The sequence below is a fragment of the Phalaenopsis equestris genome, unplaced genomic scaffold (assembly GCF_001263595.1).
Source record: "Phalaenopsis equestris unplaced genomic scaffold, ASM126359v1 Scaffold000600, whole genome shotgun sequence".
Classification (NCBI taxonomy): domain Eukaryota; kingdom Viridiplantae; phylum Streptophyta; class Magnoliopsida; order Asparagales; family Orchidaceae; genus Phalaenopsis; species Phalaenopsis equestris.
In genome coordinates this window covers 667,806-689,714 of record NW_018165040.1, presented here as the reverse complement: position 1 = coordinate 689,714, position 21,909 = coordinate 667,806, and the positions used below count along the sequence as shown (strand labels likewise).

The 21,909-nt window shown below is 35.8% G+C and overlaps 1 protein-coding gene across 2 annotated transcripts in view; it reads right to left on the bottom strand.

The window, feature by feature from the left end:
- Positions 1-21,909, bottom strand: part of LOC110029627 — a 46,629-nt gene continuing 24,720 nt past the window's right edge. The window contains exons 8-16 of one of the 2 annotated variants that reach the window (XM_020731997.1): positions 16,583-16,708; positions 16,457-16,506; positions 15,421-15,579; positions 14,993-15,088; positions 14,807-14,922; positions 3,543-3,666; positions 3,071-3,184; positions 1,636-1,716; positions 1-241 (exon numbers count right to left, since the gene is read on the bottom strand). In XM_020731997.1, the coding sequence (XP_020587656.1) occupies positions 95-241; positions 1,636-1,716; positions 3,071-3,184; positions 3,543-3,666; positions 14,807-14,922; positions 14,993-15,088; positions 15,421-15,579; positions 16,457-16,506; positions 16,583-16,708 (1,013 nt within the window). In that variant the 3' untranslated portion in view covers positions 1-94. The remainder of the gene's footprint in view (positions 242-1,635; positions 1,717-3,070; positions 3,185-3,542; positions 3,667-14,806; positions 14,923-14,992; positions 15,089-15,420; positions 15,580-16,456; positions 16,507-16,582; positions 16,709-21,909) is intronic. The other variant, XM_020731998.1, reaches the window with a different exon arrangement.

The window sequence follows — 21,909 nt, the reverse complement described above, 5'->3', positions numbered from 1 at the left end:
TTTATTATTATTATTTTTATGCTACTAATTGTTCAAACCTGATAGAAACAACATTTCAAGTCATAATAAACAACAAACCTGAATAACCAAAAGTTCAAACCGGCAAAGGGCTGGGCTGCAGGGACTCCTTTCCAGTTATTCCTGGTTTTAGAGTCCTGAAATATTCATCATAGTCCTTTTCTGGGGGTGGGTTGGCTGGATCCACTGTGAATGTTTCACTAAATGGAATGGTGCTCTTCACCTGACAAGTTTCCACAAAACTATAGCTCAATATTGAATTAAGAATGTTTCAATCCGGCGCCAATTACGAATAAGAATGATATCTACTCAATTACATCTAGAATTTTATGTAGAGATTTCCTTAACTAAATCCAGCTCAAATCAACCCAAACTTAATTCTGACTCGAAATAATAAGCAGTTGAGTTGTGTTAGAAACGGTGGAGCCCGATCTACTATGTTTGGGCGGTTACTTTGCTTTGGAGAGTCACACATCTTCACAAATAACCACTCCGTCTTCCTCTTTTGTGAAGTGAAGCATCTCTTCGCTCCCTCATGTTCGTGATAAAAGGTTCGGATGAATCTCCTTGGGTTTAGTAGTCACGCTTTGAGTTCTTCTTCGGTTTCCTCGGGATAGAGGAAGGTTTTCTCGGGGCAGAGGAAGAGAAGTGCAAGGGTGAGCAGTTCCTTGCGGCAGAAGTAAGAAGAAAGAAAGAAGAAGAAGATTGTTCTCCCTAGGCTTCTTCTTGGTGGCTTGTGGCAGAAGATAAATTTGATTTATTTCTCTTATAAGTTTGTTTTCTTCGATGTATCTCGGTGTAGAGAGGGAAGAACTGAAAGAAGAAGAAGAGAGAGAACAACGAAGAGTGAGATTCCTCTTGTAAGTCGAGATGATCAACTGGCGTAAATTTCTCAAGTAGTAAAATCTTCTGCAACTCCGTGGACGTAGGCAATTTGCCGAACCACGTAAATCTGTGTGTGTTCCGCTGTGTTGTTCTTTTCTGGTGTGATTTTTCTCGTTCTATTTTTCATTTCGTCGATCGTACTCCTGTTTGATTTATATATATATATATACCATATCAACTGGTACATATTTATAAATCTCGCCAATAACAACAGAGTTGTTCAGGTTAGTGTCGGCTTGAGACGAAATACATAAGAAGACCAAATCATCCCAAAAATAACAAAAAATTCTGGTATAAGCATAACCTCTTAATGGAAGGAAGAAATGATTTGTTAAACAAGAAATTGAAGTTACCAATTTAACTCAAAAATATCGACCATCTGATGATCCGGTTAGAAGAGTAGATGTTTTAAATTCAACTCATGTTAAGAAATGTAGAGGTAGACCTAAAATGATTGGGCCGTGTTGTATAAAAAAATGATATTAATTTATCAAAATTAAATAAAAATATGACACTATATGACACGATGGAGAAAAATGATTCATGTAGCCGGTTCACTTAGTAGGATAAAGGCTTCTTATTGTTGTTGTTTTCAATTTTCCATTTTTAGTTTCGTAAGTGCTTATTCAACTTCAATCTTTGACCCAAGCTTGAAATTTGTGTCTAGGGTCTAATATTGGCACCCATGGTTAAAACTACAACAAGCTAATTATTGAGCACAAAATTAAGAACCTCAAAGGTCTTGTCGCATGCATAAGGGCTTTCTAGAGCTGCAATGCATATTCTCGCAACCTCCTCTCTTGAAATTTTTCCCTGCATGCATTACAAATTGCATAAATCCTTATTATTTGTACAAATAGTAATTACATGTCCTCTTAGAGAGCGTTGATGCACAGCTAAACAAATGACAAATGGACTAGTTGAAATTTAAAAGTAGAAACAATTCAAGAAATCCAATAGAAATAAAGCAGATTTACATGCACACTCAGAAAATTTCTATGTATTTATATATCTAGCACAGAACTTTTATTTTAAAATTTATAGCATTCACCTAATAGTGACATTTTTGATATAATATTAAAGATTTGAGTGTTATAAATCTAAAAATTAAAGTTATATATGTTAGATGTGTGAATATAAAGGATAGTATGGTATGTAAGTAAATACCCTAAACATACATACCACACATTCTTATGTATTTACATATCTAACACATTAACATTCATTTTCACATGCATAACACTCAAATCCTTAACATTACATAAAAAATATTAGCATCATAAATTTTTTAAAAGTTAAATACATCTTTTCATGCATAAGTTTATTTTTAAAATTTTTGATGTAATATTAAAGATTTAAGTGTTCTAAATGTAAAAACAATGTTAAATATGTTAGATGTGTAAATATAAGGAATTGTGTGGTAGGTATGTATGTAAATTCCCTAAAAATACTTTGAGCCAATCAAATCTTTAACATCACATCAAAAATACATCATCACAATCTTTTTTAAAATGAAATACACCTTTTCATACATAAGCTTGATGACACTAGGGCTATAAATGAGCCGAGCTTGAGCGAGCTCAGGCTTGGCTCGTGTTCGGCTCGTTCGAAATAGCTCGTGTTCGAAATCAGCTCGTGTTCGAAATCGGCTCGTGAACAGTGTGTTCGTGCTCGGCTCTATTTAAATATTCGTGTTAGTGTTCGGCTCGTGTTGGGCTCGAAATTGACTCGTTAAACTAAAATTAAGAAAAATAGATGTAAAGTGTGGGATTCGAACCTGAATCAAATATATAGAAAAGAAGACACTAACCACATTGCCACATGAGGTGTTATGATTTAAACTTAGACACAAATATATATAATATATTATTATATAAATAATATATGTAATATATTGTTACATAAAAAGTTATATAATTTTTTCGTTTACATTTCGAGCTTAAAAATTTGTTCGTGTTCGGTTCGTTAGGCTTAACGAACGAGCCGAACACGAGCTGCTTAACGAGCCGAACACGAGTTGTTCACGAACAACGAGCCAAATTGACAGCCGTAGATGACACCAAGATGTTATAAGTGTAAATATGAAACTTTGGGGGTCAGAAATGTAAATGCATGAGAATTGTGCGGTAAGTATGCACCCAAATAATTTTCAAGAAATTCTACATACCGTTATATTATCTCCCTGATCAAATATAAGATCTGCACCAGCAGGCTCTTCAGTTAAGGCGCAGGGTCTTATTATTGAATAAGGAATACCACTTTCCCGTATCAAATCCTCTCCCTGAAAATTAAGGATTAAAAAGGCAACTCATAAAGTAGAGACACCTTTTGAAGTTCCTATAGTTAATAGGAGAAACTGAAAAACCATGATATTTGGTACAGTTCTAACATTTTGATATAAATTCAAATTAAAAGTTGCATATCTGAAATGTTTAGTGCAAACTAAAAGAAGAGCTTCTTGAATACAATTTTGCAGAAACAGACTTGTCGGTGTATATGGGAGAAAAATGAGATTTTTATGTAAGATTAACTTAGCGTGAACAAAAGATTTCTACCGGAAAAGATGTTTAAATTTATGCAATATTAATATAAACGTAATCGAAAATATAAATGAGCAACACTGTGAAATAAAAAAATACCTTCAATTTATACGTTAGTATAAAGTTCAACTCCTTATTCAAGCGTACAGCAGGGGGTTGCTTGCTTAAATCAAGGCCGGGTCGGTCAGGTCGAGTAACCCCAGCAGAGCTCACATGTACAAACCTGCAACAAAAAATGGAAATATGATGTATATTTTTTAAGAAATGAATTAGTTACTAAAATGAAACCAAGGTAATATATGTTGTTGAAAAATTATTCATCAGATGATTCTGATTAATTAACATGCTTTTAAAATAAAAAATAATTTCAGAATTATCCTGCGACTACTCGAATAATGTAGTCAATTTAGTCCTGCGATGCTGCAATTCAGTCCCCTAACTATTGAAAATGGACCCCAACTAGCCCCTTGTGTAGAAATCATGACAAATAAATGGTCCCAATTTAGTCCCTCAACTATACAAAACTAATCTCAATTTAATCCGAATAATTTGTCGTTGAGGAACATGGAAGAATCCTCTTCCGAATTCACCATGGAATAGAATTGCCTAGATTTAAGAAAACCGGAACAAACTTACAAACAAAAACACAACAAAAGCAGACCAGAAAAATGCAAAAGAATTTAATAAAGAAAAACTCGAGAACGAAAAAAAACCACGAAGCCACACCACTAGAAAAATAACACTATAAAAATCAGAGAGTTTACAGAGAACACACTCAATTTCCTCTCCTCTTAAGGAAACTTACAAAATCTCGCTCAAAACTCTTTTTTTTTCCATTCCAACATGAGAAAAACACGTTGAAATCATCTAAATTCTCCTCTCTGACACTTCACACCTTCACCGAGATTTTTGTTGAAAAACAACACACCAAATGAAGACAACTTACGCTCTTGAAATTGTCCCTTAAACAGGAAATCTCGCACCAACTGCTCTGGGTGCATAAGCGTCCGGACTTGGGCACTAAACAACGCCTTAGTGACGCATGTGCGCTTGAATTGGCGCTTATTCCCCTCCTCTGTTGCGCAGCGCTTGAGCGCCCACAACCCGACACAATAGATTCGAGCACCAGGTCCACGAAAAGGAGGATGCCTAAAAGCAGGCTCCATCTCCTAACAACCTCCCACTTGGAGATTGATAGCACCCAACACCAGTTCTCTGTACGTGCACATTCATCTGAATCACCTTCATAGTCATGTACCATGATGTGGCCCACACCCATTCTCAACCTTCAAGAAACCCAACTAAAACCAAACATAGCTTCAGTTTCGCACCAATAACCACCTTCGTTAAAATATCCGAAGGACTTTGAGCTGTGTGTATCTTCTTCAGAAACAACTGCCCATCTTCGAGAAGAGAATGTATAAAATGATACCTCAACTAAATGTGTTTTATCTTGACATAGAAAAAGCATTCATTGCAAGATGAACCACACTGATGTTGACCTCATTTTTGTGAGGTATTTTCTTTTTCTCCTTAGGAGCCTAGGATCTAGCTCTAGGAGTTCCTATTGACCATATTAGAAAACTAGTATCGAGACCCACCCTTTTAGAAATTCTAACCACTTCCTATTTTCCTTTGATGTCTAACATTTTTGGCACAAGACCATTGTCTTATGAATGAGCGGTTATGGGCTATTTTGCGAAGACTCAAGGGAAAAGTTCCTAATAGGACTTCAAGCCTTAGGAAAACATCGTCACGAATTTGTCGTCACATACATACACCAAATACACAAAGTTCACAAAATTGCACGAAATCGGACTTCAATTAAGCCCAGAGGACGGGTGAAAATATGAACTTCTCCGGATGATCTCCAACGACGAATGGACTGCGTCAACGCGTCCGGGATACCAATTTTGGTAGGGAAGGACACCCATATTGCCATACTTTTGACACGAGAAAATTGACACGTAAATCGATGAATTCGTCAAAATGACCTCCTATGATAAAACAGACCGTGTACACTTTTTTTTCTTATCCTTTTTTTTTTTTGTTTCAGAATTACCTAAAATAGACATCCATTTTCGTTATGTTTTGATGCACGGTTGAAAAGTACGAATTGAATTTTATTGTACGAATTGAATTTTATGAATTGAATTTTATTTTTAAGAAATATTAAACTATTTTATATCTTTATCACCTATAGTATTATTAAAACCCTAAACCCTATTTCACCGCACGCGCCTCCCGTCGCAGCTCTCGAACGCGTCTACTGGTTCAATCGCAAGCCCTAACAAGCGCAACCCGTGGCTCGCCCCTCTATTTCCCGAAGTCTGATTCATCGTCTCCTCTGTCATTCGCGCATGAGGTGGCTCGCCTTCCTCTTCCCTCACACGCGGTCCATTCGCGCACGCAGCCTCCTCAATCTCTGCTCGACCGAGCAGCTTCCCAACGGTGGAACTCCACCTGGCCGACCCTTCCTCTGCTCTAGGTTGCATTTCTTCTTGCCTTAAATCCTTCTCATCCTCCCCCTTTACTTGATTGCTTACCAGGGAGGCTGGTAGGTGGAATTTCCTCTCTCCTCCAGACAACACAAATTTTCTTTGCTATAAAAATCCCACTTTGGGAAGGTCTAGGGCTGGCCGAAATTTCTGAGAGTGGGGAGGTGCTGCCAGAGGTGCTGCCAAAATCTACTCTAAATCTACTCTAATTCCATTCTTACTTGTTCTTTTCATCCTATGCGGCCTGAAGGTTGTTGAAAATTTTGAGAGAGTTCTTGAGAGATTTTAGGGAGATTCAGATGCTTTTCTACCTCTATTCTTCATTCGATTAGGGTGATTTCTTTTTTGTTTTTCCTGTTGGAGAGGAAGCTTTGTTCCTTTGCTGTTCGAAGATCCCGGAGACTCGAATTTGTCGTGCCGTAAGCTGGAAATCGTGAGGAATTTTTGTGGGTTGCTATTGGAGTGATTTTCTCAAGCCTACTTTACTCTTTCTTTGCTTTAAGTTTACAAAAAAAAAGGTATTATTCTTCCTATCTTCTATATTGCACTATTTCGGATGGCATGGAATAGGGAAATCATAACTTTGTTTAGCTTGAAATTTAAGTGAATACAGGTTAGATTAAGTGAAAATGAGGCATGTTTGGGGCTCACACTTTGCTTCTCTTGTTGCCCCTTGTTGAAATATATGTTAGATGTTGCTTTTAAAAGTTAGAAAATTACATTTGGGGCTCACATTTTGCTTCTCTTGCTGCCCATTGTTGAAATATATGCTGGAAGCTATTTTTAAAAGCTGGAAATTACATTTGGGGCTTACATTTTGCTTCTCTTGTTGCCCCTTGTTGAAATATATGTTGGAAGTTATTTTTAAATGCTAGAAATTACATTTGGGGCTCACATCTTGCTTCTCTTGTTGCCCCTTGTTGAAATATATGTTGGATGTTATTTTTAAAAGTCGGAAAATTATATTTGGGGCTCACATCTTGCTTCTCTTGCTGCCCCTTGTTGAAATATATGTTGGAAATTACTTTTAAGAGTTGAAAATTATGTTTGAGGCTAGGTTGGTCATGTTCTTGGGCTCGGTTTGGGCTCCTTTTGGTGATTTATGTTAGCTGAAATACTTTACTGTTTTGTTCCTTTTTTGCTGGATTTGGTTTGTCCCTCGTGATGGACTCGATTTGCCCAATTTCTTGGGCACGATTTGGCGGTTGTTTTTGTTCCCTCCCTGGTTTTACATGTGAGCTTGTTTGAGAATTTATTTGGGGTGGATTGGGTGGCTGTTTTGCTCTTCTCCCTAATTCCATTTATGAGCTTATTTGTGAGTTTGTTTGAGGCTAGTTTGGTGGTTGTTTTGCTCCTTTTCCAGGCCTTAGTCGTGAGCTAGTTTAGAGTGTAATTAAATCTTGTTTGGTGGCTGCTTTGCTCTTTTTCCAGGTTCTACCCGTGAGCCTCAATTGGTGGGTGTTGCCTTACGGTTCTCTTTTGTTGCCTTCTACTCGTGACCCCTGTATGTTGTGATCAATGTTGGGATTGGCTGGAATTTGATTTGTTCCTTATTTTAGCCTGGTCATGGGCTTCCCCGATGGTTCTTTTATGATTGATTCAAGCTTAAATAACATTGAGTTGATACCTATTGTGTTGACTTTGGGTATTGTTTGTTGTTGTTGCCTTTAGAGCCTTCCTTTTGGCCCTTACCCATGAGTCTGTTATGATATTGGAGTCTTACTCGAGAGCATTTTTTTACACCATGTTGGATTTATATCTCATTATAAACTTTTGATGGAGGTTGGGATTAAATTATTTTTGACATCATTATGTTTTTTCTAGAATGCTAGGGAATTATTTCTTCCATTAATTTGTCTCTTCTTTTATGAAATGTGTAAGGGCTTGTACAATTTCATTTGAAAAAAATATAAGGTTGATGTAAATTGAATTTACAAAGGGGTTTGGAAATTCATGAAAATGTCACGCGTTGATGAAAAAGTGAGAAAATGATATCTTTCTAAGATTGATTCAAGGCTCTTGAAGCTTCATTTTGAGTTTGATATAAATTGAATTCATGTTGGGATTGGAAATCCATAAAAGTGCCACTTGGAAAGGATATCCTTCTCGGGATTGATCCGATAATTTTCTTTCTTTAACGAATTTAAACGTTTTAGACCGATACATTCATGATTTTATTTTAAGTTTCACTGATTTGGATTGGCTTTAAAAATGGATCGGTCTCCTTTTCGTTCGATTTGTTTTCTTTTTTTAACGGTTAAGTTAAAGATGGGAATTTCCGATTTAATTATATTCAGAAATGATTCATAGTCTTAAGGGAAATATGAGGGAAAGAGAAAGGGAGAGAAAATTAAAAATAAGATTTGGATCTTCGAGGTGATAAAAACTAAAGGGGATAGAATAGCGAACCATCTACCGTTCCTTTTTGCATATGAAAGATGAAACTGTAAATTGGAAGAATATTTAAGGGTTGGAAGAAAGTGAGAGTTTAGAAAGCAATTAGGGACATAGATTGAAAGATCATTAGACTTGTATTTAGGTCCCTTAAATTTTGAATCAACTTAAATCCAACTATCCTAACTAGGTTTGAAGCACACCTCATAACTCTTTTGCCAAAGTTATAGGTTTACCCTTTAGGTTTTAGGAGTCTGATGATGAGCTAAGCTTAATCTAAAGATGTTTGAGGGTTAGATGAGAGACACTTAATTGAAGTTAGACACTTTAAGATTAGGACACTTCAAGTTTAACCTAAAGTGCAGGCATCTTAGATTTTAGAAGCACAACCTAAGAGATAGTTTATCATCCTAATTTTCAAATGACACTAAGAAATCCAAACATCTAACCTCAGTTTAGAAGATAAGTAGGAAACTAGGCATTAGGGTGCACTAGATTGTGACTCATGACTGATTTAATTAAATCAAATAATGAAATTCTTACCTTAACTTGACCAAAACTGAAACCCAATGTTCCGGGATTTGAGTTTGTCCTATATTCAAATCCTCCTAGCAATTGCGGACATTCCAATATCACATATAAATTTCCTATTTTTGGTCCTTTATATGTGATATCGTGTTTCATTTATTTGTTTATCTTTTTCCTACGATTTACCTGTTTTTGTTAAGTCCTTTTTCAGGTCAATTTTTCCTCTTTTGCACAGCGCATAATAGCTAAACTTAAAGGAGCAATGAACCTACCAGGTATACAGGTTTAATTTATATTACAGCATTTTATCTCAAAGCATGTTATATTGTTTTCATAGTCTGTTATACTATTTTCCCAATATGTTATACTACTCTTTATAACACGTTATACTTTTTTTTTTTCAGCATGTTATACTGTCTTTCCTCTTTACTATACAGTACATTGTTACTTTGCTTTCACACTGCATGTTTTATTGCTTAGTTTTTGTACTATGTCTTAGTATAGAATAACCTAGTGGTTAGGTGCATTTTCAAAACTAAAATTAAATCAAGAGGTGCTACTACGAAGAGTTTGGAGCGAATATCGCGGGCAGCACGATGAGGAACAACTTCAAGGTGGATCTGCAGCAGCAAAACACATTCACATCACCTATACACTTTCCTTAGTTTAAATAACAACTCATAGGATCACCTCTTTAGGCTTTTTGTACAATTCTGTTGTACAATTATAAATCCCAACGCTTTAGGATTCCGAGGTTACCGTGCGGTACGGTGTAAATCCTCCTATCTTTTTAGGCTATTTGCACAGTCTGATATTGTGTAAACATAAGTCCTAACTCCTAAATAATTTGCAGGATTGAAATATCAAATTAAATCATTTCAAAGATATAAAGCCGAACAATAGGATAGTTGGGGGTTCACCGGGGTTTCCCCGGATCTGTGATATCCCCTACTTTTCTTCCCTTTGAATTCCTTAAATAATTGTTCCTATTTTGAGCCCTTCTCATTTGATTTTCTCATGTACAATCTTGAAAACCTAAACTTTGAAATCTTGAAGGCAAAACCACCTGATCTTAATCGAGAATTTTCTTAAGTGATTTCGAATATTTAAAATGTAATTAACTATAGAGGCTTGCCTCTATAGGGAACCTGGAACCCTGATAAAATAAACCCTATTTATTTTTTTATGTTAGATAGGGGAACTTGTTGGCCTTTTTAAAAAAATATTTCGCAGATCAAAACGGATGTCACAAATTCTTTAGTCAAGGTGATTGAATTTATATTACAAGTGATATATTTATTCTTTGGAATAAGTGTATTACTTATAGTATTGTATTCAATTATCTAAACTATTTAAAATGTGAGACCTGTTTGATCTCATCTATTTTAAAATTAAAATATTACTTTTAAAAATAAAAAAGGTTACATTCATATTTAAATTATTTTTAAAATCACAAAACCACAATTTTTTCAAATCACGAAGTGTAAAAAACGGCTGACAACTGATACTGTCACTGTAAAGCTTTCCAATCTCTTACCCCTTACCCAATTCAACCATAAAACTCTATAGCCAAATCATCTACTTGCTAGCCTCAGTGATAACAATATATTTGATCTCTGTAGTTGAAAGTGCAACGATCTTCTGCAATCTAGAAGTTCAATTCATTGTTGTGTTCCCCAATGAAAGATATTATATCCCGTTGTACTTCTCCAATTATCTACATCTCCTGCTAGGTCTAAATCAATAAATCATTGTAGATTTTAATCATTGCACTTCCCTAGCAAATTGTCATGTTGACTTTTCCCCTTAAATAACTGAGAATTCACTTTACCGCCTCCCAATGATATATGTCTGGAATGCTCATATACCTGCTGACCACTCCCACTTCATATGCAATACATGGTCTGATACAAGTCATTGTGTACATCAAACTTTCAACTTCTGAAGTATACAAAGTTTTATCTATTTGTGCTTGTTTTGCTTCAAAGTTAGGTGATACCTCCTTAGATTATTTGAAATGACTACCTAAGGGAGTGCTAACTGGTTTTCTTCACTCATGTTGAACTTCTATAGGATCTTCTCAACATACTCTAGCGAAGACAAATTCAGAGTTCCTGCACTCTTGTCCCTATTGACTCTCATCCCGAGGATTCCTGATTGAACATAAATCTTTCATTTCAAATTCACATGATAATTGTTCCTTTAAGTCCATGATTTTCTTCATATTTGTTCATGCAATAAGCATGTCATCCACATATAAAAGAAACAAGATATAACAATTACCAAAGTGTTTGATGATGCAACAGTGGTCAGCCTGGAACTTCATGTATCCATTGTCTGACATGAACCTATCAAACCTCATGTACCACTGTCTTGAGTCTGTTTTAACTCATATATGCTCTTCTTCAATCTGCAGACAAAACCTTCTTTGTCTGGAATCTTGTAAGCATGTGGTTGCACCATGTACAATTCCTCCTGATTTTCATGTAAGAAAGTTATTTTTACATCCATCTACTCTAGGTGCAGATCTTCCTCTGCTAGCACACCCAGTACAACACTGATAGTTATCATCTTCACCACCGGGGAAAGATCTCTGTATAATCCACTCATTCCTTCTGTATGAAATTCTTCACAACGAGTCTATCCTTGTAGTGCCTACTATCATTTGACTCCTCTTTGAGCCTATAAACCCGATTGTTGTTTAGTGCACTTTTATCATCTAGTAACACCATCAAATTCCAAGTCTAATTTGACACTTAAGATTGCATTTTTTCATTCATGGTACACTCCCACTCCCTTGAATCTTCAACATGAGTGACCTCCTCAAAGCATTCTGGTTAACCACTATTAGTTAGTAATAATAGTATAACGAAGGAGAATACATGTGTACAAGTCATAGTCGTATCATTCTGCTGGATCTCCTGACTTTAGTAGAGGGTGATTGAGGATCTTCTAATGTTCCTTTTGGTTGAGCGCTACTTCTTTCTTCACCTCATGATCACTAGTGTCATCTATCTTAATATATTTGGACTCTTTAGAAATAATTGATGGGTTGTCTCGAGTTCTGACCCTATCATTTACATCTTCATTTGATTGAAAGTGACATCCCTGCTCCTGATGAATTTTTTATTCTGATAATCCCAACACTTGTATCGAAACTCGTCTGAGTCATACCCAATGAAGGTGCACTTATTTCGAGTCAAATTTGATCCCATAACCTACATCAACATGCACATATGTTGAACACTCAAATACTCTTAAATGAGATAGATTTACATTTTTGTTACTTCAGACGTCTTTAGGTAAGTCTTCCTCCAAAGGTACTGATGGGTCATGATTAATAAGATAAATTACAGTATTTACTGCTTCAGTCCAAAACTGTTTTGGCAAGCATTTAGGCAGCCCCATGCTCCGCACGCTCCGTAATCATTATATTCATGCGCTCGAACGCACCATTCTGTTGCAGTGTCCTTGAAACAGTGACCTCATGTTGAACCCCTCTATAGCACAAAATTTCATAAACTTCTGATCACGATGATCACCCCCCATTATATGTTTTGAGATACTTCAACTTCAAGGTTGTCTCATTTTCCACCAGTCTTCCACTTTTTAAAAACTTCAGATACATCAAATTTTTACTTTAAGAAATAAACTCATAATTTTCTCGTATGATCATTAATAAACGAGACAAAATAATAGGAACCTTCAATAGACTAAACTGGAGTGGGATCTCACATGTTAGTATCCACTAACTTCAATTTTTTTGATTTCATCACTGGCTTGCTCTTAGAAAAAAAGACTTTCTTATGCTTATCATATATAGTCTTCACAGAAATCTAGATCAATTGATTTCAAACCCTGAAGCTTATTTTTAAAAAATTTCATACATTTCTCGCTCATCTGATCAACCCTGGTTCCGGTCACATTAATGAAATCAGCCATTTCATTGATCAAGTAAAGAGTGACTTCATTATTGCCCCGAACCATCACTATGAAACTAATCACGAGTTCTGACTTTGTCAGCTAGCTTATAGAAATGATATTTCACTTCAAACTTAAATTATGTCTAATTTTAGTAAGCTTTCAAAATGTTCCATTTGACAACCAGATATCAATATTACTCTTTCCTACGATACTACAAATCTTGTTACCTCCCAGAAAACTGTAGTTTTTAAAAACTTTTTTATTGGGTCACGGATGAAAAGAGACACATGAATCTACTATCCTAGATTCAATATTGACTAGGGATAAAACTAGGTAGTCATTTGGACTTCACCAATAGAGACACTTGTAGATAGATTCATTCCATGTCCACTGCCACCAACTTTCCTTGGAGTTCTGTAGTCCTTAAAAGACTCTTTCTTACCGTAATTTCAACATTCTCCTCTGTTTGAATTAGATTTTTCTCTCTTGGGATTGGATTTGTCTCTACCTGCATTTTTGTCTAAAATTCTTCCTCTGTTATCAGCATTCAACGTTGAACCTGAAAATTCACCATTCGCGGCTTTTCTGCAAACCTCTTCATTCAGCATCAGATCCACGATGTCATCAAAGTTTAACTTCAAATTCCTTGAAGAATTACTCACTGTCGTGATCAAACCATCTCGGTTGTCCGAGAATGAAGATAGTATTACTAGTGCTTTGATTGTATCTTCAAACTTGATCCCCATAAAACAAAACTGACTCGTTACAATATTGAAATATTCAGATGTTCTATCGCTATTGTCTTCCACCATCTTCATGTTAAATAGCTTCTCTATAAAAAAAAAAATTTATTAGAAGCTAAAGCTTTTTTCATACATCTTTGTCAGTGTTGTCATAAGATCCACCATGATTTTCTCATTTACTATGTCGAACGCAACACAGGAGAAGAGTGACAACAAAATCAAACCTAATACCATTCGATCTAACACTTCACATTTCTCCATAAACATAGACTCAAGCTTCATAGTAATTCCTTGTAGTAACAAATATAATTTTGTTTAATACAGTAAATCAACCACTTGCATCTTCCAGAATGCAAAGTTTGTTCCATTGAACTTCTTCATTTTGAACCTTGCTTCATCAGTCATTGCTCCCACTCGAATCGAACACCGCTCTAATAACATTGTATTGAAGAACTAAAAAAAATTCCCTTCCAAATTCACCACGGAATAGAATAATGTAGATTTAAGAAAATTGGAACAAACTTACGAACGAAAACACAACAAAAGCAAACCAGAAAAACACACAAGAATTTAATGTGGAAATACCCGAAAACAAGAAAAAACGACGGAGCCACGCCATCAAAAAAATTCCACTATAAAATCAGAGTTTACTGAGAACACACTCAATTTCTTTGCCTCTCAAGGAAACTCACAGGACCTCGCTCCAAACTCTCCTTTCTCTGATCTGATGCAATGAAACACACATCAAAATCACTGAAATTCTTCTCTTTGACACTTCTCACATTCACCGAGATTTTTTTCGAAGAACAACACACCAAAAGAAGACAACTCATGCCACTCAAAATTGGCCCTTGAACGGAAAATCTTGCATCAACTGCTACGGGCGCATAGCGCCCAAACTTGGGTGCCATAGCGCCCTACATTCGGGAAAACAACAACTTAAGGAAGCAAAGTGTACCAAAATTGGGCACTTGAGCACCCAATAATGGGCGCCTAGGCACCTAAAGCATCCCCTCCTCTGTTGTGCTGCGCTAGAGCGCTCGACGCTCGGTGCTTAGCTCGAAGCAAAAGCATCGGGCGCTCGGTCTTCAAAAAGGAGGATGCTTCAAATCAGGCTCCATCTACTAACATTTGGGAATTATTTTAGGGTTTAGCTTTTTAAAACACGTTAAGAAAATTTGTTTAAAACCGATCGTCCCACATCGCCCCCAACAAGCAACCCAACTTAATAAATTTAATGAGCATATGGAGACATAAATCAATAATAAAACAGAACCTTGGAGTAATTGGCTCATTGATGTATGCCCTTATTCTTGAGAATGGAAGTTGAAATGCGCCTTCTATGAAATTTGGGTTGAGTTTTCCATCATATTCAAACTTACTGTACATTAGCTGCAGAAAATTCATATACCAGCTTTCCTCCATGCAAGCAACTAATGTAAATACAGAAAGTATATCTTACTTGAAGCGAAAAAATAGATTTTGGATCAAATGGCACAGCATCAACCACCGTACGAGCACGGAACACCGGCTTCAATGAAGAAAATGGTATTTGAATCTGAAAAGGATAAAAAAAAAAGTGATTAAAGGTGGTAGTCTAAAGGGAAATTTACATATGCAGCACACAACTAATATGTATTTACATATCTCATACTAAACTTTCATATTGACATACTTACCACTTTGGCGCTTAAAATATATGCATGAAAACGGATATTCAACTTATAAAAAATGACGATAATGTTATTTTTTATGTGATATTAAAGATCTAAGTGCTATTTGCATAAATATGAAACTTTAACCGTGAGATCTGTAAATACATAAGAATTGTATGCTATATATGTCAATGCCCCTAGCCTAAAATAGCACCAAGGAAAATCCAATGTTTACCGTCTGCCATTGGCCATCTAGAGTGACAAAGCTTGCAGTATATCCCACAGTATCCCAGTCAGCACTAGTGCGAACTATAAGCTTGTAACGATGGCCGTCACCTTTAACCCTCAATTCAAGGCCATCATATGCAGAAAGGTCCTCAGGAACTTGAAAATTCTGAAATTTAATACTTATATTTTTTCAGAATGATTATGAATAAAAATTAAAGATTATCAACATCAATAACCTTATGCCAGTTATCTGCGGTAGGCTTTATGAATCATTATTCTCTATGCATTCTTGTTGCGTTGCTAGAGATGTTAGAAGTTATATTGTGTAAATCATTTTTTCCACAACTTTTAGCTATGTCAAGTAAGATTTGAAGATCTTAGGAGCTGTTTGGGATCACTATTATTTTTTATTTTATTTTGTTTTATTTATACTTTGATTTAAATAAAAATATATTTGATTGAGCTAGTTATTTTTAAAACACTCAAAATATATTTCTGGTGCATGGAATATTTTTAATAATAAGTTAATTTATTTTTTTAAAACAAAAGATAAAAACCTATTAAAATTATACCAACCAAAAATATTTCAAAGAAAAATAGAAAAAAATAAACACAAAAACATGAAACAAAAATGATGTCAAACAAGCTCTTAAAGTTGAAATATGTAACATATTCAATATCCGCAATAACATTTTATTTTACATATATTCTAACCTAAAGAATAAAAACAAATAAATTAATGGGTTATTTGGAATCACTTTTGTTTTCTTATTTTCTATTTTCTATTTTATTTATTTTTATTTATATTTTGATCTGAAACAAAACATGTTTGACTATTTGATTAAACTTGGGTTGCTTTTAAACACTCAAAATATCTAAAAATTATTTTGAGTATTTTCAAAAACATTTTAATTTATTTTTACAAACATAAAATAACAACACATATAAAATAAACTAAGAAAATATGTTTTAAAAATAAAATAAAAAATAAAAACAAAAAATAAAATTGATTTCAAACAAATCCTAATAGTATCATGAAAAACCTTTGTCCTGATACTAGTGAAACCACCGCTATTTTTGGTCGAGACAACACCTGGAAAAGATAAAATAGTCAACGTGTTAACTATTATATATCCAAATAAGTTAAGAAGTGCGAAAAGTTCTCTTACCTTTAAAGATGCCGGTAGGTCCACCATCTTCACTACCAGTAGGATCAACAAAAAATGTGCTTTGACTAACACCTCCCATGACAACATCATCAAGGGCACCCCAAAGTAGCTTCCCAGATAAATTACCTCAATAAATAAATAATGAAACAACAAATTCAACTTTTGCAGTCGATCACAATAGTTAATATATGGCAGAAAAGTTTCTTTTAAATTTTTGAATTAATAAAAAGGTAATGAACGATCATTTAGTATATAACTTTTAGTTTTCTAGCTCGGATGTGTAGCTAATCGCATTATGGTTCTCTTGGGATTTCGTCTTTGCATGCAGATAGGGTTTTAATAAAACAACAATAATCATACGTACACTCTAAATTCTTCAACTAAAAAATCTGAATCCTTATAACCACCAAAATGATCACTGTAGCAATATGTCAGCAGTTGCACCTGTTAAGTTGTGAAATCTAATTTTTGCATTGCAAAAAAAATCTAATTTTTGCATTGCTCTAATTTTTGCATTGCAAAAAAAAAAAAAAACCTTGTTACAAAGACTCGGTCGTGAGTCATTTCATTAAGCCCATTTTAAGAGTTTTATTTTATGTTTAGTTGCTCAAGGTTTATTTAAAAAAAATGGCCTGTCTTATCTTTATATTGGAAGAATCAAGGTTATAATTTTCAATAATCATATCAAAGCAGAATCCCTAGTAGCAACAACATGACGTAGCCAAAATTGAGTTAAACTGTATTAAATTACACTTGTATGCTTTGATTTTCTTTTTTGTTTTCTATACTATTTTTTAGACCATGGTATTTGAACAAGGTTTTGTTGTGGTATATTAAAATAGGATGATCGACGACAAAGCAAAAAATAGAACGAGAAAATTCACACCAAAAGAACACACAAATTTACGTGGTTCGGCAAATTGACTACATCTACAGAGTTGCAGAGGATTTTATTAATTGAGGAAATTTAAGACGAAACAACACAAATCCAGAAGAAGAACATAAAAATTTAACGAGATTCGGCAAAGATGCATACATCCTCGAGAGCAGAGCAACGAATTTCACTATGTCACTCATAGGGTTACACATCTATTTGTAGATAAAACACACAGATAACCCACAAGTCCCAGGATCGGAACATGACTCTAAGTATCTTGGTGTGCAGAGGTGTATCTCTTAAATTAGTGGGTTGGGGGGAGCGAGGGCGTGTTTGTAAATTTATCAATGAGTTTTATATATAAATAGATGTGTAACCCTATGAATATATAACTCTTTAAAATAGTGAAATTCGCCGGTCTGCTCCTGATAATGTAGGCATCTTTGCCGAATCTCAATAATTTTTTGTGTTCGCCTTCTGGATTTGCTTTGTTTGGCTTTAAATTTCAACAATCGGTATTAGAGAGTGAGGAGATCAGCTTAGGAAGAAAAAGAAAGTTCGGCGGTTTTGCGGTTCGGGGTTCGCGGGAATTCGCAGGGAGGATCTTCGAATCACGACATGGAGAATGTTTCGGCGGCTTAGATCGCGACAGAGGAGACTTCACGCGCACGAGCGGAGGTTCGCGGCACACGGCAGTTCGCGAATTTCCGTGTCGCAGACTACGCGCGCGGACAGAGGAGTCACGAGTCGCGAAGGTGCGAGACGCTTCGGACGACTTCGTTCGTTCGCGACAAACTCAGGAAGTAACAGACGCATTGGGACGCTTTGCGAGGAGTTCCGCGACAGGCGAATTCGGAGGTCCGCAGGCTTCACGCGAACGCCACAGGGCTAAGGATTTGCGGCACAGTTTCTGCGGAGGAGAGCGGAGGAGAGCGGAGGAGAGGGGTAGTGCGAGAGCTCGCGGCGTTCGTCTTTTGGTTCGCGAGCAGGCTGAAGCATTCCGGGATCGAATAAGGAAGGGATAAGGAATCTGGAGGAATATTCTCTGGGAAGGAAGGGAATGAATAAAGGAATCTTTGATTTCTAAGCCTCAGCAGAAAACTTATTTCCTCGAAGCGAATTACTTTGCCGGAGCGAAGAAACAGCTCACAGAACAGTTTGTGAAGGGGGCTGCGGAGGAGTTCATGAATCGTCACACTAGTTCGTAAATCGAAGTGATTGCTTGCAGGAAGGAGTTCCTGTGGTCAGGGGAGTTTGACAAACTCGGGGCAGCATTGCAACAAGACGATCGGCGCTCACAGGATTCGAGGCGCAACAGTTCACGAACCTTCACGATGTTCAGCGTGGTGGAATTCGTGAACAAAACTTCGCGTGCAGTTTGCGCAAACAGAGGAGTTCGGACAATGAAGTTCGCAAGTTTGTCGCAGGAAGAGTTGCGGTGGGTGCAGTTGCTACAAGTGGTGCTCGATTAGAGGAGTTCACAAGTTTGTCGCAAGTAAAGTTGCGGTAGGTAAGGTTGCGACTGGTAGTGCTTAGCCAACAGAGTTCGCAAGTTTGTCGGAGGTAGAGTTGCGGCAGGTGCAGTTGCAACAGGTGGTGCTTAACCAGCGGAGTTCGCAAGCTTGTCACAAGTGGAGTTGCGACATGTGCGATAGGTGGTGCTAAGTCAGCGGAGTTCGCAAGTTTGTCGCAAGAGGAGTTGCGGCAAGTGCAGTTGCGACAGGTGGTGTTCGCCAGCAGAGTTCGCAAGTTTGTTGCAAGAGGAATTGCGACTGGTGGAGTTCGCGAATTTCGCGGATTGTTCGCAGGTTTGTCGCAAGAAAAATTGTGACAGGTGGAATTTGATTGGTGTTCGCAGTATTTCAGCCGAATTTTTGTGCGAACAGGAAAGGTGTTCCGTGTGAAAAATTTAATTCCCGAATCACAGGAAACTCAAGATAATTGCTGCAATTGACAGAGGAAATTTCAAGTTTATTTAAATTTATTTGTGGTGTGTTTTGTTTCAATACAAGACAGAAAAAGTTCACTGCAGGATTAATTTCAAATGACAATGTCTGGTGCAAAATTCGAGATAATGAAGTTTGATAAAACAAAGAATTTTGGATTATGACAAATAAAAGTGAAAGATTTGTTGGCACAACAAAGAATTTTGAAGGCATTGCAAGTGAAACCTAGTGGTAATATCCATAAAATGTTGGGGAGTACAGTTGTAGGTGGAGTTCACTCTATCGGATCATATAATGAAAATGCAGCAGAAAAGTTGACCAAGCCATGTATTTTCAATAAGTTATTGCGTTACTTGAATTTGTTGATTGTTTGTAATTGTTAGTTGGCATTGTTACCCAAACCACTTTTGTGTAAGAAACTCCATGATGTTTTTCTCCTAATGGGCTGGATATTCGCAAGATGGAGATTTTCTCCTATGAGGCTGAATATTCGCCAAGGTAGAGAATTGTTAGGTATGACTCATATAGCAGGAATTTGGAGTCTCTTGAATTTAAAGAGGCGTCTCCTGGAATGAAGAGGTGTGTCTCATGGTGTGAAGAGATGTGTCTCTTGGATTAGTGGGTTGGGGAAGCAGGGCGTGTTTGTAAATTTATCTGTGGGTTTTATCTATAAATAGATGTGTAACCCTATGGGTATGTAATTCCTTTGAAATAGTGAAATTCGACGATCTGCTCCCGAGGATGTAGGCATATTTGCCGAACCTCGTTAAATTTTTATGTTCTTCTTCTGGATTTGTGTTGTTTTGCCTTAAATTTCACAACATGTTTTATCTATTTCCCACCAACAAGGTAAAAAACTAGTTAGAAACATGAAATATTCATATCATCTGAGCATTCAAATCACAAATTTTATTCTTTCTCAAGTCAATAAAGTTACTCAACAACCTATCACTGTTTCAAATTTGTTCATTAAGCACTGGAAAGAATGGGGAAAAGACCAAAAAGAAGGAAGAAAGAAAAAAATGATGAGACAAGTTAATGAGAGAAAATTATTTTTCTTACTCAATCTCCACTTTTATAACCATTTTATCTTTCTATAAATTGAATGACTGGTACGACTATCATTAGAGTATCATAATTTTAAAAGATAGCCTCACTATCAACTACAAAGCTATATACGTAGGTATCACTAAAACCAAGAACTGGCTTGACTCAAAAGGTTCTTAAACGAACTTCACAAAGCACTAGAAAGCACTGCACTCTTTGTGACATCCAAAGAATGATTCATTTGGCAAAGGATGTAGTTTTATACTCTTAGACAAAATACATACAACTTTAAAAATGCTGCTTACGAAGTTTACTCAAATGAGGAGGTATTCAGTTCATCAACATAAAAGTAGCAAAAAATCTGGCTGACATATTCACAAGCATTTATACTCGTCCAAAAGAAAAAGTTTTGCAAACTTTTAGTTACTATCCACAAATGATAATAATGAGGTCTGGCCTAAAAAGTTGTTGAGGCACATACCTCCACGCAAGTACATCAAAAATTAGCTCTAAAAAATGTTATTGTGAATCATATGGTGCAAAAATTTCCTTATAGATAAAATCTTCACAATATATGGTTATTTCACTAGTATATTTTTGAAGGATATAAGCATAGTTTGATAGTCTTATAAAGGTCTTGAAGAACTAATTTATTAATTTTAAGCGAAGCAATGAGATCTTTTATTCACTCAAGTTATTTTACGATATCTTGTTGATCTTGAAATAAACTTTATATCTCGAAATGCATTATATATTATTATAAATAAAAGCTTAGAAGGAAATATGCATCCCACAATCATAAGCATATAGAAAGAAGAGAAAAAAGAGAGATGAAAGAAGAGAAGTTTTTCAGCAGCTTGTAGTAGGAAGATCTTCTACTTCTTCAACATGAAAAGGTTGCTCGTTTTAGTTTCATTTAAAAAAAAAAAAACCTTCGCTTGAACTTCTGCAACAAAGAAGTGAAGAGACTAAGAGTCTAGTTACAACAACAAGGTTCTCTTCTCTACGTCATACTCTCATCTCTGAAACAAGTGATAACATACTCTCCCAATAATTGACATAAAAAAGTAGCATCTCTGTTCTTATCTTCAACATTGTAAAAAATCATTGATGTGACCCTTTTTAAATCTTTATAAAATATTGATCTATGTGCAACCATGGAGATAGATGGATCTCATCAAACAATGTGAACTAGTATGTCATATGCCTGTGAATAGTCTCTAGTCTTCATTTGAATTTTTGCTTGAAGTTTTACTGCCATCCTAATATTTCAAATATTTCCTGATTCATTGCAATGTCACAAACTTTAATATGCGTGAGTGCATGAAACGGCAGCACCATCACTAGTACCCTTAATACTCAAAGATTTTGCTATCAGTGGCAAACAAAATTAACACGACAATGAATGAGCAAAAAGAGAGGAAGATGATACAGTAGATAATGTGTTTTACTTGATA